Source organism: Podarcis gaigeae, assembly GCF_964106915.1.
Source record: "Podarcis gaigeae genome assembly, chromosome: 6".
NCBI lineage: Eukaryota > Metazoa > Chordata > Lepidosauria > Squamata > Lacertidae > Podarcis > Podarcis gaigeae.
The window spans coordinates 5845118-5862257 of NC_139682.1; the positions used below are offsets into that span (position 1 = coordinate 5845118).

Here is a 17140-nt window from a genome sequence, read left to right on the forward strand (position 1 = left end):
CTTTCAGGTAGGTAGCTGTGTTGGTCTGACGCAGTTGAAATAAATACAAAATTGTCCAGTAGCACCTTAGTGACCAACTAAGTTTGTTCTGGGTGTAAGCTTTTGTGTGCATGCACACTTCTTCAGATTTCAACTGTTCCCATTCTTCCTGTGAAGGTAATTGACCTCTACAGTGCCAAACTTTAATACCACAAAATCCTACAGCCCAGTGGTTTTGTCCAGGACCTCTTCTGAAGGCCGGCGAGGGGCGAAAGTCTTTGCTCCCTCCCCGCCTGCCTTCAAAAGCCGTCCGGGATAGTGGGAAGCGCTTCCCTGCTCTCCCGGACCGCTTTTAAAATGCTGGCGGTGGGGAGCAAAGCCTTTCGGCCCCCACCAGCCTTCCTGGACCTCTTCTGAAGGCCGGGGGGGGGGGGAAGGCTTTGCTCCCCACTGCCAGCATTTAAAAGAGGTCCCCGGAGATTTCCCTATGGGCTTTCTTCTTGCGAAGCAAGCCCATAGGGAAATTCGTCTTGCGAAGCAACTCTCAAACGGAAAACCCTTTCGTCTTGCGGGTTTTTCGTCTTGCGAGGCATTCGTCTTGCGGTGCACCACTGTATTATATAACAGGAAATGTTTTCGTTATTTTACATAAATGGATTTCCATTTTCAAAGATATTTCGTACCACTGCTACTTTAGAGAACATGTTATGTAGCTTTTAAAAGCTTTTTTTTCTGGTACAGAAATATTTGTGTTTCTCTTGTTAATTTATCTATTTAGGGCCTAATATAATTATTTTTCACAAGTTTTCATCAATAAATTCAGTTACTGGCATTGAGATATATAGCAGCTTGGGAGGGGCTGCCTTCAGATGTCTTCTAAAAGTAAAATAGTTGTTATTTACTTAGCATCTGATGGGAGAGCATTCTCTACTGAGAAGGCCCCCTTGTCTGGTTCCTGTACTCTCACTTCTTGCAATGAGGGAACTGCCAGAAGGCCCTCGGAGCTGGATCTCAAGTGAAAAGCAAGACATATCCTTTACGCTACTATACAAGTAATCGAACCATTAAAGTTTATGGCCTTTTAACTAGTATGCCACAAATGATTATGCATTCACATGAATGATTATACATATCACATGATATGATTCTACAGAGACAGAAAGAAAAAAAAATCTTACTTGTTTCACGACTACTGTATGGCCATCCTTGGGCAGACAGAAAAGGTGGTACTGGAGAGCTTGTTCTGCTGTCATCTCCCAGTTGCTGTGTAATATGGCGTACAGTATCTTTGTTTTTTCTGTTCTTTCTGCGCCCAGTAGGCTGCCATCCATCTGCAGCGCCTTGTTCTGAAAAAGTATTCTGCATTGTACTATCTTTGGCAGACTGCAACTCATTTCCTCCATAATGAGATGGAGAGCTCTGTTCCTCTTTGATACGCAAGGATCCATACCCCATATCACTAGACCACAGAGATTGGGATGAAATGTCATCATGACTATCCATTTTTTGTTCTTGATCCTCTTTTCCATATGTGCTTCCTCCTTCATGACAACTAGCAATGGCTGAATCACCAGAGGAGTTTGCAGGACTTGTCCGCCGAGCTAGCCAGGGAGATATGCTCCTACCAGCCACCACTGCCGAAATCAAAGCATCTGTACTACTGCTGGAGGTTGCTTCAAGTTCATAATCAATAAAATCATCTGATGCATCAGACTTAATGCTTATGTCAAGAGCAGCCTTTATGAAATTGTGACAAGCTTGAACAATATCAGTCATCTGGAGATAGCTAGCAGCTGACATCACCTCAATAACATTCCTGCTGGTCAATGCAAGGTGTGCAGAGTACATGAAGTCAATGATTGCTTTAAACCCCTGGGCTGTTACAATATCTAAATGAGTGACCGTTGCCTGGTCAGAAGTCTTCTGCACCTGGCAGTACAGTGTCTTGAAGTAGCGACTGCTCCCAAGTAAAATGTTTTTGTGAGCCTTGAAAATCTTTCCCTCCACTATAATGCAAACATCACAGAGGATGCCATGCTGTCTTTGTTCATTGAGTTCTTGAAGCAGATGACGATAATGGGAGGCAATTTCCATGTCTTCCTTTCGATTATTCATTTAGAAATATTTGTGCTACTGCTTCCACACAGGTCTGTAAGGGAGAAATAGAGAGGCATTATCACATTAAAGGGGCTGTCATACTATTTAAATCACCACAAAAATTCAGAGAGGCATTTAGCTATCTTTCCAACTTTGAAGACAACAATAATTAAGGCATTATACTTAGAACAGAGAGTTTATTGCTTGACTTTAATATTGGATTTGCATTTAATAGGCAGGTTTTTAGAAATGCTAATGTCAGGTGGGGGGAGTTGGTAATTATTGGGATTACAGCAGCTGGGAGGAATGATTTAACCCATTCTTCCACTGCTGAAATCCTGAGGAATAACCCTCATTTTAGCAGCAATGGGGGGATTTTCTGGCCATGCAAATACCAGCTTCATATAATGGATTTTCTCAGGCACACAGCAAGGGAATAAAGAGTTAAATTCTCCCTACCAGCTTGCTGTAAACACAATAATTATTACCCCTTCAACTAATGCTATTTGTGCTTTTAAAAACCTGCACATTAAATATAAAGAAGCACTTGAGGTCCTATCTGGCTTGGCCCAAGAGAATAGCCTGCACTGAATATGTAAACTTGGGCCATCAATATTCAATAGCTTTGAATATTCTTGAAGCTTTGAAGATAGCATGCCAGGATATTAACCTTTCAAAACTAATCAAGAGAAAGTATGATGTATTTACTACAACTACAGAGAAAAAGAGACTGAGATAAGCTTCCTGTGTTAAGGTATCAAATTTTAAGATCCTAGCAAGCTAGTGTTGATAATTATGTTTGTAGAGGCAAAGCATCCTATAGCAGAAACTCCTCAGGAAAGAAGTTACTAGATCCTGCGCGAGAAACAGCTGAATTCACGTCAACCTCAGCTAGGGCTAAGGGTGGTCAGTGCCCACAGATTACGGTGATTGTTGGGAAGGGAGAGAAAACCAGGCAGATGTCAGAATTAAATGAAGAGTTCAAAACGAAGCAGGGCAAAGGCTAATAGAGTTCTGCCAAGAGAACAAGCTGGTCATCACAAACACTCTTTTCCAACAACACAAGAGACGACTCTACACATGGATATCACCAGATGGGCAGCATCGAAATCAGATTGATTATATTCTCTGCAGCCAAAGATGGAGAAGCTCTATACAGTCAGCAAAAACAAGACCTGGAGCTGACTGTGGCTCAGATCATCAGCTTCTTATAGCAAAATTCAAGCCTAAATTAAAGAAAGTAGGAAAAACCACTGGGCCGGGTAAGATACAATCTTAATCAAATCCCTTATGAATACACAATGGAAGTGAGGAACAGGTTTAAGGATTTAGATTTGGTGGATAGAGTGCCTGAAGAACTATGGATGGAAGCTCGTAACATTATACAGGAGGCAGCAACGAAAACCATCCCAATGAAAAGGAAATGCCAGAAAGCAAAGTGGCTGATTTGGAGGGGGCTGATGGGAGTAGGCCCACTTTTTGTGATCCTATCTCTTTTTCTGCTCTTTTAGATGTGGCAGCCATTTTGTGTTGTGCCATGTACTCACAGCTGCCATTTCTGACTGGTGCCCACAGCACTTCAAAATTCCAGATGTGTTCATCAGCCCCAAAAGGCTGGAGTGTACAGATTAATTATAGCTTTATAGGACACTAGTCATTCCATTTTCTTTTAAATTTATCATCAAGTTACTTACAGAACCATTTTATACCATGTACTTTCTGTGCTCAGTTGATATCTGCTGTTTATACTTTTCCATTGTTTTAAAAAGCTACTATAATGCACCCATTCTAATGAATTTCCTTCAATGAAATTTTACATTCTCCTTTTCCTACCTGTACTATGCCTTGTAGATTTTAAACTTTTGGATAAACTGTCTACAGAAATCTCTAGCCAAAACCATGTCCATAGTAAATAAAAAAAAATATGTGGGCCATATTCCAATGCAGCAGCTCCACTGGCACAACAGACTCCCATGCACACAACAGAACTTCAGTTCCCACATGCTCTCAAAATCAGCTGAAGAGATATTAGGGGCACATAGGGGGAGCATAGGAAACAGAAATCCCAGCACAACAGCAGAACCCCACTGGTGGACCATTGTATAAGAAAGTCTGACTAAAATGCATTATCTGCTGAAGTTATTATCTATTCTGTATACTTCTTAGGAATAAGAGTACATGCACAAGCAGCAAATTGCTGCCAACTTTCCAAGACCTAATCATACATGTGAATGCAGTTAAGTAGCTTCCACACAATATGACTTTATGATCCAATTTATTTTTCTATTACACTGTCATGAGTTAAGCTCGTTATTAATTCAGCTTCCATGCGAGAAGTGTCCTTCCAATGTCTTCAGATAATTCTTTGTTGACATTATACTCATTATCTTAGTCTCCCTCTCCTTCCCTAGCACTAGATAATTTCTCTTGGAAACACAAAGTCAGCTAATCACACAATGCAATCACCCACCCCCAGGTATTTACCAGCTTTAACCACATCTGGTTCACAGTTACTGGTAAGCATAATTGAATGTCCTTTAGCTGAGAAAGTGTATATCAGTGTGTGTTGGCTGCTTCAGCTATCTATTCTACATTTGGTTATATTTAGTCGTCTTCTATAATAATTATTCCTTTCCCAATTAGCCAACATGAAAAATAAGAGATGAGTCATTGCTAGGTTGACCTACTGAGACTTACAAGTGTCACTAAATTTCCTTGGATTAGGGCCAGGTTCTTTGATTCTATGCTAAAAACTCAATTCTTGCACCAAAGTAGCTCAATATCCGCAAAAGGGAATAATTTATGCAAATGACACAATACTATAAACTTAATTTACATCCTTCACTTTAGTAATAAAAACAATATTTTTGATAACCTGGCTTTTAATTGAATTTAAATAAATGTGTACATTATATTTCATAAATGCCTTCGAGGGTATTCAGGCAACATGAGATCACTTCTATCAATCTATCTATTAACTTTTTAAGTAAACACCCATTAGAAAAATATCAATTTAGTAATCTAATGTATAGAATATTCCCAACTACAATCACTTCACAAAGGAATAAATTCAAATTCCATCAGTACTGTGGACGGTCCAGATTTTACAAACTGTATATACATAGATTACAAACGAGCACAGTTAAATGTGATTCAGGGATGAGGAAGCAAGCATTTCTGTGCAGCTAGAAAGTTGACAGACCTTCCAGAATCCTGAATCCCTGAGTTTTTGCTTAGTGTCAACCCCACAGATTAGGCAACAATTTTTAATCTGCAGACTAAAGCTTAAAATGTCTCCCAATGACATCTTCATAGACAGTAGCAGCACACTGTTCTTCATACTATTGCTTCCCAGACAGTTGAAGTCCTAAAGGAAAACATTTAACTATAAATGACCACTATGAATTTTCAGAACTTGGGAGCATCCAAAGAAATGAGGTTCAGCAAATGAGCTTTTCACTATGCTTGGAAACTAAGCACACTTCTCACGGTGAAACCTTAATGAACTGCATGTTATCTGTTTTACAGTGATAATGGAAAGATAGTTGCCTTCAAGTTTAAGTGAATTGTCCCATTTTTTGCAAAACTGCAGAAAAGTGTAAAAATGCAACTGAAAACAAAAGGTATCTCTCACCACAATTAATAATAATAATAATAATAATTTTTTATTTATACCCCGCCCTCCCCAGCCAAGGCCGGGCTCAGAGCATAATTAAGAACATAATCTGTGTGGGAATACCAAACAGAAGTCTAGACTGCCACCACTTAGTAAAGGTAAAGGTAAAGGTACCCCTGCCCGTACGGGCCAGTCTTGACAGACTCTGGGGTTGTGCGCCCATCTCACTCAAGAGGCCAGGGACCAGCGCTGTCCGGAGACACTTCTGGGTCACGTGGCCAGCGTGACATCGCTGCTCTGGTGAGCCAGAGCCGCACACGGAAACGCCGTTTACCTTCCCGCTGGTAAGCGGTCCCTATTTATCTACTTGCACCCGGAGGTGCTTTCGAACTGCTAGGTTGGCAGGCGCTGGGACCGAGCAGCGGGAGCGCACCCCGCCGCAGGGATTCGAACCGCCGACCTTTCGATCGGCAAGTCCTAGGCGCTGAGGCTTTAACCCACAGCGCCACCTGCGTCCCACCTGCGTCCACAGCGCCACCACTTAGCAGAAGTTCCTAAATACTATATGAGAAAAACAGAGGGCCGGCTGAAAAAGAAAAATGTTTTAACAGGTGTTCTGTGTCCCATTCAATAGTATTTGCTGATATTAGTAGCCAAATGTACATCAAGAGTCAGGCTTTTTGTGAAATCAGAATCCACAGCAATGCCTTCCAGTGTGGTAATGAGAGAATGTAGGACTTCCACTTCATCCCAACATTCTATTCAAACACAGCTCATCCTTTTATGAATTCCTTTCTCTTCAATATGCTTCACTCCATGCTACAAAATGCCATAATAACAGAACTACTGAATTGTGCAGTGTGGTGCATGCAAAAGAACTACCAATCAAACGTTGAGAAACAACTTCAACTCTATAGAACTGAAGAGATATAGTTACAATTTAATTACAGTTCTGCAATTAAATTAATGAAGAGAAAGAACAGGTCTTGAAAAATGCAATCCAAAAAAATTCTCAGGCATGGACTATCAACTTCTGCAGGTCAAATTTTCTGGTTCTTACCCCTAATATGAAAGAGGCACCTTACTTTTAGGACACCTAATCTTAATACTAGCTGATATCACAAGGAGGAACCTTTAACAAGGTACAGTAAAGTTGTTACTCATACAGCTAAAAACACAATTAGGAAACCCCACAGAATTATTTATTTGATATTGAAATGTTGACCGTGATTAACTGCATCACAAACAAAGAACTTAACAATGTAGCTATGGATTTAAAGTGGATATGCACCTTTATAAGGGGATTATGATGGCAAAAGTATGTGTCATAAAGTGGGTTGTATGAATTTCCTAGAGTGAAGAAGTGTACAATTTAAAACAAGCAAGCATGCAAACAGAAAGAGGATGTCCTGAACCCTTTCAACATATATACTCACTCCCCTAAAAAAATTGCTTCTTCCCCTACAGGTGGGTGTTAGTTCTCTTCAAAGAACCATACTGTGAGCATGGAGAACAAAACATGAGTGGAAGTTTCAGCACTATTCCCCCACACATGCTTTACTTTCAACACCCCTACGTTTTTAAACAAGGAAATCAGTTACATGGGTTCTGACACAAATGTTAGCTGCAGTAACATCTAGTTTCCCTGCCAAGCTAGCAATAGTTTATCAAAATTTATTTCAAGTTCAATTATTCAATTTTGTATATTCCAGTTTTATAAACACAACTTTTTTTCTCATCACAAATCAAATTTATCTCTAGTAGAAATATAATATGTTTAAACAGATCAATTGGCAATGTGTGAAACTTTTAAAGCCAGAGCAACAATAGAACATGATATAACTGCAGTATAGGTGTCTGTAGTCAGAAGATTTCTACATCTCTGCTTTGATTATTTATCATTTTTCTCCATCCACTACAAGTGTACTTTCTACAGTTTCTGGATATGTAAAAAGCAGGCAGACCCCTGGATGGATAGGTATCACACAATAAAACTGTAACAGTGAATTTTGTTAATGAATTTATGTGCAAAAGCTATTCTGCAACAGTCTTTCAGAAAGAGAAGTGGGGGGAGAGAAAGAGAGATCACAAGATGTCCAGATACAGTCAACCCACGTCTTCTAAGTTCCATTAGACATCTGGACAAAGCACAACAACATTCAATTATGGAAGTCAATGCTCCTTTCTTCCCCACCTCCCCCTGATATTTGAGATGAATTAGATTTGTTAAACCATTACTAAAAATTAAAAATAGAAGCTAGCCAAAGATACTAGCTTACTTTAAGCTATGTGATTATTTGGCAGTATGCACTCCATCAAAGTGAGTGTGGTTAGGTTTGCAGCAGGGGAACTAACATTGCATGCAAAAGCTTCCAAGTTCAATCCCTCGCATCTTCAGATAGGACTGGAAAGGGCTCCTGTCTGAAACTCTGGAGAATGGCTGCCAGTCACTGTCAACAATACTAAGCCAGCTGGATTAAGGATCTGACTTGATATAAAGCAGCTTCTCACATTCCTACACTTCACAGAAATGAGACTTAAAATGGGAAGTATTTGGATTTCTTATCTTCCTTGCACTTTAATAAAGAATATTATCATAAAGGAAAAAAAAAAAAACAGTTAAGATACTACAAAACCAGCAAAAGAGTTCTGGTATCATCCCTACTCATTAAATACCCAGTCCACCTACAACAGGGGTCAGCAAGGTTTATCTTCCTGTGGAAGATCCCTCTGTGGGCCGGATTTTCCACGCGCCCCTGTGATTTTCAGTTCTGCACAGATGTGATTTTTGGAGTCTGCAAGTGCGCAGACGCAATTTCCGGTGCCGCGGATGCGAGTCCCCGCGCCACGCTGGTTTAGCACAGCGTGCGAGTGGGCAGCTCAGTTCAGGGGCAGCTCATGGACCGGTCAAACGACCTCCACGGGCTGCTTCTGGCCCATGGGCCTTAGGTTGGTGACCCGACCTACAATTCTGGTAAAATTCTGATAACAGAAGTTACAGTACTTCATCCTGCATACTTTTGCTGTGAGCTTTTGGTTCATAGAAAGCACAGTCACACAAAGATTATTTCTTTGGCAGTGCAAGAAAAAGTAGATAGCAGTTCATAATGCATGCAGGTCCCAGTGTGTCAACTTCTTTATAGTTGTCTTGCCAATTGCCACACTTACTGGTAGTTGTCTGTATAATGCAGGGGTCAGCAACCCGCGGCTCCGGAGCCGCATGTGGCTCTTTTACACCTTTGCCGCGGCTCCAGGGTGGATACTAGCGAGGGGAGGAGGCGCATTGTGTGCCCCGACACTCCCCACTGTTTTAAATGTCGCAATGGTTTTGCGGCTCCCAGTTGTTTTTTTCTTCGGTCCAAGTGGCTCTTTTCGTCTTAAAGGTTGCAGACCCCTGGTATAAGGCATCGCTGATTTCAACATAATTATGGAAATGAAATTTGACACAAAATGATAGGTGAATGCAAGAGATTAATCAGACAGGAAAGGCCCATGAAGCTGTTGGGGGAGAATGGTACTCCAAGCAAATGCAACAGAAAACATTGGAGGACAGAAATGGGAGATACAGTAAATCAAAACTTAAGTTTTTGCATTTAGAGGAATGGAGTCATAGAAGCTGACTTTGTCAGCAAACCTCAGCCACCACATTCTACATTAACTTCCACCACCAGATGTGCATACAAAAAACCATGTTTGCTACTGTAGTAACCATTGAGATGTAGCAATCTGAAAGAGGTCTCAGCCTTCTCACAAAAGTTGTCTGAAAGACTGTGGCTGCTCTAAACTACAATCTGAAGATTAAAATGCCAGGGACATAACTCAAGAATGCATGACCACAGGAGAACCAACTTCAACAGTAACTAGCAAGTTTCTCCTATTCAAAATGGCCTACCAACCAACTATTCTCTGCCTTAGTTAATCTGAGCTTTAACTGATGTCCCCAAGCTCTGCCTCAACCATGGCCAGAGACTGTAAAGGCCAATAGATCAGGCATGGGTCAGATGAGAATTAAATTAACTACTTATTAAGACTCTCCAAGAACTCTAAAAGGTTAGTCATGATGTGCCCTTGTGGAAGCCACACTGGTCCTTATGCAGCAAGGCTTCTTCCTCTATATGCTTCTTTAATAATGTTTTCCACCAAGTTTTATGGAACAGATGTTACGCTAATCAGCCTGTGATTTCTCAGATCCCCCCGCCCCGGAGTTTCAACAGTCAGGACCAGCTTCTTGCTAAATGCCCAATGTACAATTTGTTTCTCTGTGGAACCCAAGACCACATAAAAGAAAGATGCGTATAAACCTCTAGCAGACATGTCAAACACCAACAATTTTGCCCATGATAGCAAATTACTGCAGATCTAAGAATTTATTTATGGCTCTCGATGGAAGCAGCCTAGATTTATCATGCCACACACCAGTCAAAATATTTTTGCTGGACACTTCCATGTGGATATGAAAGTGAATGCTGGAGTTGAGTCAAAAAACCCTGAGTGGAACTCAACATTGCCCTATGACAAACATTCCATCTGCACAAGCAATTCAGCTTAGCAGACATAATGATCCTCCGCCCATGAACTGTTCTGGAGGTTCTCTCGATGCTCCTCCCAAAGCTAATTCTGGTGTGGGGGAAAGCACTTTTGTGGAAGTCCTTGCATCGCACTTCCCCGATAAGGCTTGTTAGGAGAATCCTGCCCCTTAATTGTACTTATCTAATAATACTATTTATTTTAAACTTATTCTAACAATATGTAATTTATATACCTCCTTCACTCAAAGATGCCAGAGCAGAATATGTATAAGAAAAAAAATAGCCCAAAACTTAACATTGTAGAAACAAAATGAAATTCACCAATTAAATTTACAGTAAAAAATTGCAGGCAGCAACAACAGCAAAAAACGTACAAACAAAAACACTTAGACCCAGTTCTACAGTGAATCTCAACACTAGCCCTGCCCCACTAGACAAAGAAGTACAGGTACATCTTCAACTACCAGTGGAAAGCAAGTAAGGCTGAGGTATGGAAGGATAGTTCATTCCATTGGTGTGGATCCACTTCAGAGAATGTCCTGCCACAAGCACCTACACCGTGGACCACATTAGGTTTAGGAACCACCAAAATAATTTGATCTGCCAATCATAGAGCAGGGTATGGGAGGAGGTGTTTTTTCAGATATTTGGGACCCAGGCCATTCAGGGCTTTAAATGTCATCATAAGCACCTGAAAGACAACTGGCAGCTAGTGCAAGTATTTCAAAATAGGTGTGAGCAACCACTGGCACTTCCCAGTTGCAAATTCCAGACCACTGAAGGCCAACTCCACATAAGAATGTATTGCAGTATAATAGTCCAATCCGAAAACTATCAGAGCTATCCCTGTCCAGGAAAGGCTATGTCTGGTGAACTATCAATAACTGGGAGCAATCACTTCTAATCATGAAGCCACCTGACTTTCAAGTGACAAAGATGACTCCGGAAGTGTACACATACCCAGGCTACAGACCTGTTCCTTAAAGGGACTATCCCATCCAGGACAGGCTGTCTTACCAAACCCCATAAAAGCCCACCCATAGCATGTCCATTATGTCTGGATTCAGTTTACTGACCCATACCTAGCCCATTACCACCTTGAAATATCAGGTCAGCACCTGCACTATTTCTCCTGATTCAGACAGGACTGAATGGGATTAAAATTGGTGGTGCACTACCATCAATTTCTTAAGCACCTTGCCCAAGGAGCGGTATTTATTTAACAACTACAGGTTTAAAGAAAGTGCCTCTTTTAAAGCCACTGGCACCTTCTCAGCCCTCAACATTAGCTTTTATTAGCAAAGGAGACATGCAGTAGACTGAATCCCTTTAAGCTTGCCCACATCCTCAGGCCATAATAACTGAAACTGATTCAATAAAACTTAACCAGATGGTGTTCTGGACACATCCACAAGACTAGTCCTAACTACAGTATCTAATTCTGTATGGATTCAAGCAATTATATCTTCAAAGTGCTTAGCAAATTTGTCACAGAATGCCTCCAATCATCTTCTTCATCGGGACAGATACAAATGGCCCCTTCACTGTGTGTATAAGCTTTTGGATGCCTACTGCAAGCTGCAATGGTGGCAGAAGTGAAGCTCTTCACTGCCATCACTGCCACATAGTAACCACAACTGTATGCTCATTAGCTGTGTTCAGTCGTATGTGTTTCAGGATTTACCCAACTTGTGCTACACCATAGTCCATCCTGTTTCATTGCCCACAACTCCCCAGAAGACTATGGAGATCTGTAAGCTCCATAGTGTCTGTCTGAGAAGGCACTTGGGAACAATTGTGTTAAGATCCCTTTCCACTTCAAATACTGTTTTGCAACCAGCTGTGAATCTGACAGTACCATTGTGCAGCTTTCACTGAACCAATGTGCTAACCAAAATATCACAGAGAACTTTTGTCGAGTGCTTTGCTGAAATCAAGCTAAACTGCACCCACATAATTCCCAGTGTCTGCTAAGTTTTCTAGTAAAGTAATACAAGATAGAGATAATATTAGTTTAGGGGGATTTATTATTGGCAAATCCATTATGCTAGCTTCTGTGAATTACTACATACTTTCTTAAGAATTTAATTTTGCATTCTTTCCATTTCGGGGGGAAACTGATCAATTGATTGGGAAGCCTACTATGTCTTACCTTTAAACTGCCTAGTTTAAGATAAGACAACAACCATTTGAGTACACAACAAATATTCAGCTAATCCTATTGTGCAGGGTGTCAAAGTTTTCTGGCATAGGTACAAAGCTTCAGAGTTCAGGGAATTATAAGTGTAAAGGATAACTATTTGAATTTCAGGGAGCCTTTTGAGATTTAAACTAAGCCCCTTTTATCCTTTTATTTACCAATTAAATTAAGAATATAGTAACAAGGATTAGTTCACACTACAAATAATGCAGGAAAGCCATGTTGCTAAAAGAAGCAAACAGAACTCAGTTGAAAAAAGGATCACTGTTCAGGAGATGTGGGCTGTTCATGAAAATAATTTTGGTTTAAGAAGCTAGAATGGCAAAAAGTTATGAAACAAAAACTATGCATACTGTACTTGTATTAATAAAACCTTGAAGGAATGATGAATATTGCAATGAAAAGCAAAAGCTTTCATGAGGAAGTAAAGGCAAGAAGAAATGTATCAAAACAATACCAGACCAAGCAGGCACCTACAGTTTGTAATTAAGGCTGAAATCCTAGCAGTGTCTACTCAAAAGTAAGTCTCATTCAATTCAATGAGGTTTACTCCCAGGTACGCAGGTAAGTAGGTTAGGTTTGAAGCCTCACTTCGCTTAGGCTATCCACCCAATAAAGTATGCCAAGGTTGTTTCTGTAAGCTAGTCAGAAAGCTTTTCTAAAATACACCTGGAGAGAGAAGGACATAGGCTCTACTGTATGGATGTCCTAGAAAACACAAGCCATAGGGACAATGTGGCCCATTTCCGCTGTTCTCTGAAATTCCAAAATCTGACATCATTTATTAAAATAGTTATTATGTCTGTTTAATTAGCAAATAATGCCATATGAAAGAGAAGAAACAGATCCAATTAATTTACAATGCCTAATTGTATCATTCTCACTTATTTAGATATGGCTTCATGGAGTGAACAGGACATCATAGCCTAATCAAAAGCTGTAACAATATGATTCCAATAAGTAGTCTACTAACAGCAAAATTAGCTTTTCATCATCCATTTAAATAACAATCGACACTAGTATCTCATACCGCAAGCCTAAACACACTTACTAGGGAGTAAGCTTAACTGAACACAGCAAAACTTACTTCCAAGTAAACATGCATTAGGATTTCACTGTCAGATTTGCTCATTATTTTCAGGATGGAGAAATGCAAGTTCTAGTTAACCAAGACCTGGATACTGTTTTGTAGATCCTGTCTGTCCCATAAGGCTCTCCTTTGTTAACTTGTAATACACCAGAGGATAATTTTTCACTATGTGGAAAACTGTGGTTAACAGTAAGCTCTAAAGTCTAAGACTCTAAATGCATACACACCCCATATCATGAAAGGGCTACAAGACTGAGAACTTGACAAGCAATAGCTGCATTCAACTGCTATTAATTCAGTTCAGCACAGCCAATCAATAAAACAGAATTGGCTGTCAAATGCTAAGAGTGGTTCCCTTTATCCCTGAAATACTACTGTATTTAAAGTGACACAGTATAAACTGCCAAACTTTAGTTCACCGAGCTTGCGGGGGGGGGGGGATATCGTGCAATTTCCAAAGTTTGTGTAAAACTGCAGCTTTTGTCTGTCTCCTGGCAAGAAAGCCGTGTTTAGCTTTCCCTTTTACCAAAATAGAATACTCTTCTCAAAGAAAACCCCTTAAAATAGAAGCAGTAAAAGTAGGGAACCAAGTTACAGTATATGTACTGGTACTTAAAATGCTAGTGTACAACATATATTTAGAAAATGCAACTAAACATTTGAAATGACTCAAGTATTAAAATGCATACAATAACTTCAGTACAGGTGCCTGCAAAACACTGTTTGCAAAAAACACTTCCTTATTAGCATATATATAAACACTGCTGATAATAACCTTGTCTCTAATCCATGCTAAATAAATACCTTGACTGAATACAGAGAAAGCTAATTTTAAGAAATATCTCCTAGTAAAACTGCCCTTTGTTTCTATATTTCTTGACACATAAAAAATACATTACTGCACACAATAGTTCTATTATATCTATTTCTGGCTCTCCAGCAGTACAGCAAGCAATAAGGAGCTGTCTTTAAATTGAAGGAATCCTCCCAATGTTAACAGTCCTGGAAATCTGGTTAATTCCTTATTTGTCGTCTGGGATTGAGTTATCAGATGCTACTTGCATGACTTTTACAGAACTGACAACCTATTTACAGACACAAAAAGGCAATCTACAACTTAAAAACTTCTACCATCACCTTTAGGTTGTTGTTGTTTTTTAAAGGAAACCTTTTACTCTCCCTACAAATTATTCTTTTGGGGTGTTGACACCCCCTTCATAAAATGTTCCCTACCTGTATGCAACATTTTCAAATCAATTCCCTTACTTATCACTTAGCATATTATGTAGTCCTCCAGCTTTAGGCAGGGAAAGCATTATTCTGAAGACTGGGTTTTTAAAAATATACAGGGTCACTACCAATATTTCAGCTTGCAATTAAAATGGAGGAAAGGCCAGCCGATCGGTGCCTGACTTCAGGGGGAGACAATAACCCCAAACAGGCCTGGCTTTAGAGAGGCAGAAAGAGAAAGCAAGCGAAGGAGAAATATACAACATGTTTCACCAGTATTATTACCTCATCCCTTTCTTCCAAGCAGTTTTGAGCCACTCTCTCTTGTCAAGCTCTTGGGTCCAACTTGCACAGATGCTTATTTTTAAACGCTGTGGGGTGGTTTTTGTTTGCTTTTCAAATAAAATTATCAAACCAGAATGGAAAGGCTTGCTATTTCACGAAGTGGAGCTGCTGTTAAAATGCCCCCTTGTCTCCTCTCCACTCCCTTGAGCTGGGTGTTGACGCAGCAGAAATTACCAGCTGGAAAATTCCCCTTTTGGAGGTTAGAGGGAGGGGTGGGGTGGGGGGAGAAGAGGAGGAGAGAGGGGGTGGGAGAGAAGCAGGGAGGGGGGTTAAACCCTGCCAGTCACAGAGCTGTCCCCCATCTATCCACCCACCTAGCCCCAAATAAGGCATCATGTCCCGAGGTGAAGGAAGATCAGAGGAGCTCCATGCCCCTTCCACACACAGGGGGGTGGGAAAGTCATCTCAGCAAAACCGCCCCCCAACCACGTCCCACCCTCCAGCTGGGATTTTACCCAGCTGCCCTTCCAGCATATCTCAGGGAACAGGCACAGCGTGCGTGCGCCGCGCGCAAGGAGGACGCGCGGCCCCCACGAACCTCCCATTGGGCGAGCGAGGGGTTGGGGGGGGGGCTAAACTCCATGACAGAGAGGGAGGGGGGCGAAACGAGTATCCTTTGCCTTCAATTAGGACAGGTGGGGCAGGAGGAGGGGGGAGAAGGGAACCCGATGCCCTCATTCAACTGCCCCCCAAAGGTCAATTTCTCTTCTCTGCTGTCCCCCAAAGGAAACCCCATCCATAGTATGTATGTGTGTATATATTATGTGTGTGTGTGTGTGTGTGTGTATATATCTCACCCCACACTATCTAGAGAGAAGGGGTGTGTGGTAGTGGTGTGTGTGGGGGGGTGAAAAGTCCTCCCCCCCCACCAAGAAAAACGCAAAAATCTCCCTACAGGGAACTAGGTTAATAGGAGACTTTGAAAACGCGCCGCTGCGCGCCATAAAGAAATACACGCAGAAGAGACCCGAGGGGACCGAGTTGCCAGGTCTTCCAAAACATACTTTTCCTAGAAATAAAGCGAAGGAGGAAAAAGTATCGCGAGCGGGAGCGCAACCCAATGCGGTTCGGAAGTGGGGACGGCGCGTTTTTTAAAAGAAATAAAATAAAAAAGCAAGTTTTTGTAGAGCGCTTAAGGCTAATTAGGAAACAACAACCATTCCCCCCCCCCTCCAAAAATTACAGAGAAAATCGCCTCAGGGCAGAGAAAGAGGTCGCCGTCGACCACGGAAGAAGAAGGGAATAAAGGGGTGGTGATAGTAAGATGTATAAATAGAAAGCGGGTTTATTTATTTATTTTTTAAAAAAATTGTTTTGTTTGTTTATTCTGCCTGCCTGCCCATCTCTCTCTCTCTCTCTCTCTCTCTCTTACCTGCGCTTCATGAGGAGCGCGGCCGGAGCGCTGGCTCCACACGGTCGCACTCCGCGTCTTTCTCTTCATGAGTTGTGTGAAAGGGGTGGGGGGGGGGTCGGGCGAAGAGAAAGAGAGAGAGAGAGGGGGAACGATTGTTGGGGGGGGAGAGAAAGATGTGTGGGGAGGGAAAGAGAGCGAGCTGGTGCGCGCTCCCGCCTCGCTTTCTTCCCTGCCCCCCCCCCTCCTGAGGGAAAGGAGGCGCGCGCGCTCCACTTCCCCTCACAACTTGGCCCTAGAGGGGGGAGGGGCCGCCGCGCTCGAGCCGGCAATAAAAAAAACAACCCACAACTAGAAGTGGGCGTGGCCAAGCGAAGGGTGGGCGGCGCTCCTGTGGGAAAGGAAGAGCTGAGGGGAAGGCGAAGTCCAGCAGCCGCGTCGCTGATTGGGCGTAGCTGAGCACAGGCCTCCCTAAGCCACACCCACGCTGAGTTCTTTTTTAAAAAAAATTTCCTCTCTTTCTTTCTGTCGGCTGAGGCCCCGCCCACCCGGCCTCCCCTCGCGCCGGCAGGGGATTGAGAGAGCGCGCGAGGTGGGAGCGCAACTGTCAAGCTTGCCGGACACGAGGGTTGGTTGCGCGCGGGCGGGGGGAAAGGAGGCCGCTGAGCATCATGGGACGAAGCCGAGCCTGACAAGACTGTTG

At 41.9% G+C, this 17140-nt stretch overlaps 1 protein-coding gene across 7 annotated transcripts in view; it reads right to left on the reverse strand.

Moving 5' to 3' along the window:
* Positions 1-16805, reverse strand: part of ZBTB46 (zinc finger and BTB domain containing 46) — a 54212-nt gene extending 37407 nt beyond the window's left edge. The window contains exons 1-3 of one of the 7 annotated variants that reach the window (XR_014565644.1): positions 16459-16555; positions 15027-15276; positions 1158-2128 (exon numbers count right to left, since the gene is read on the reverse strand). Coding sequence is in view for 4 of the 7 variants with exons in the window: in XM_083744295.1 (XP_083600421.1) it covers positions 1158-2094 (937 nt within the window). In the remaining 3 variants the exon portion in view is untranslated. Of the gene's footprint in view, positions 1-1157; positions 2129-15026; positions 15637-16458 lie in introns of those variants that run through there. The other 6 variants (XM_083744295.1, XM_083744294.1, XR_014565643.1 and 3 more) reach the window with 6 other exon arrangements.
* Between the last annotated feature and the right edge of the window lie 335 nt (positions 16806-17140).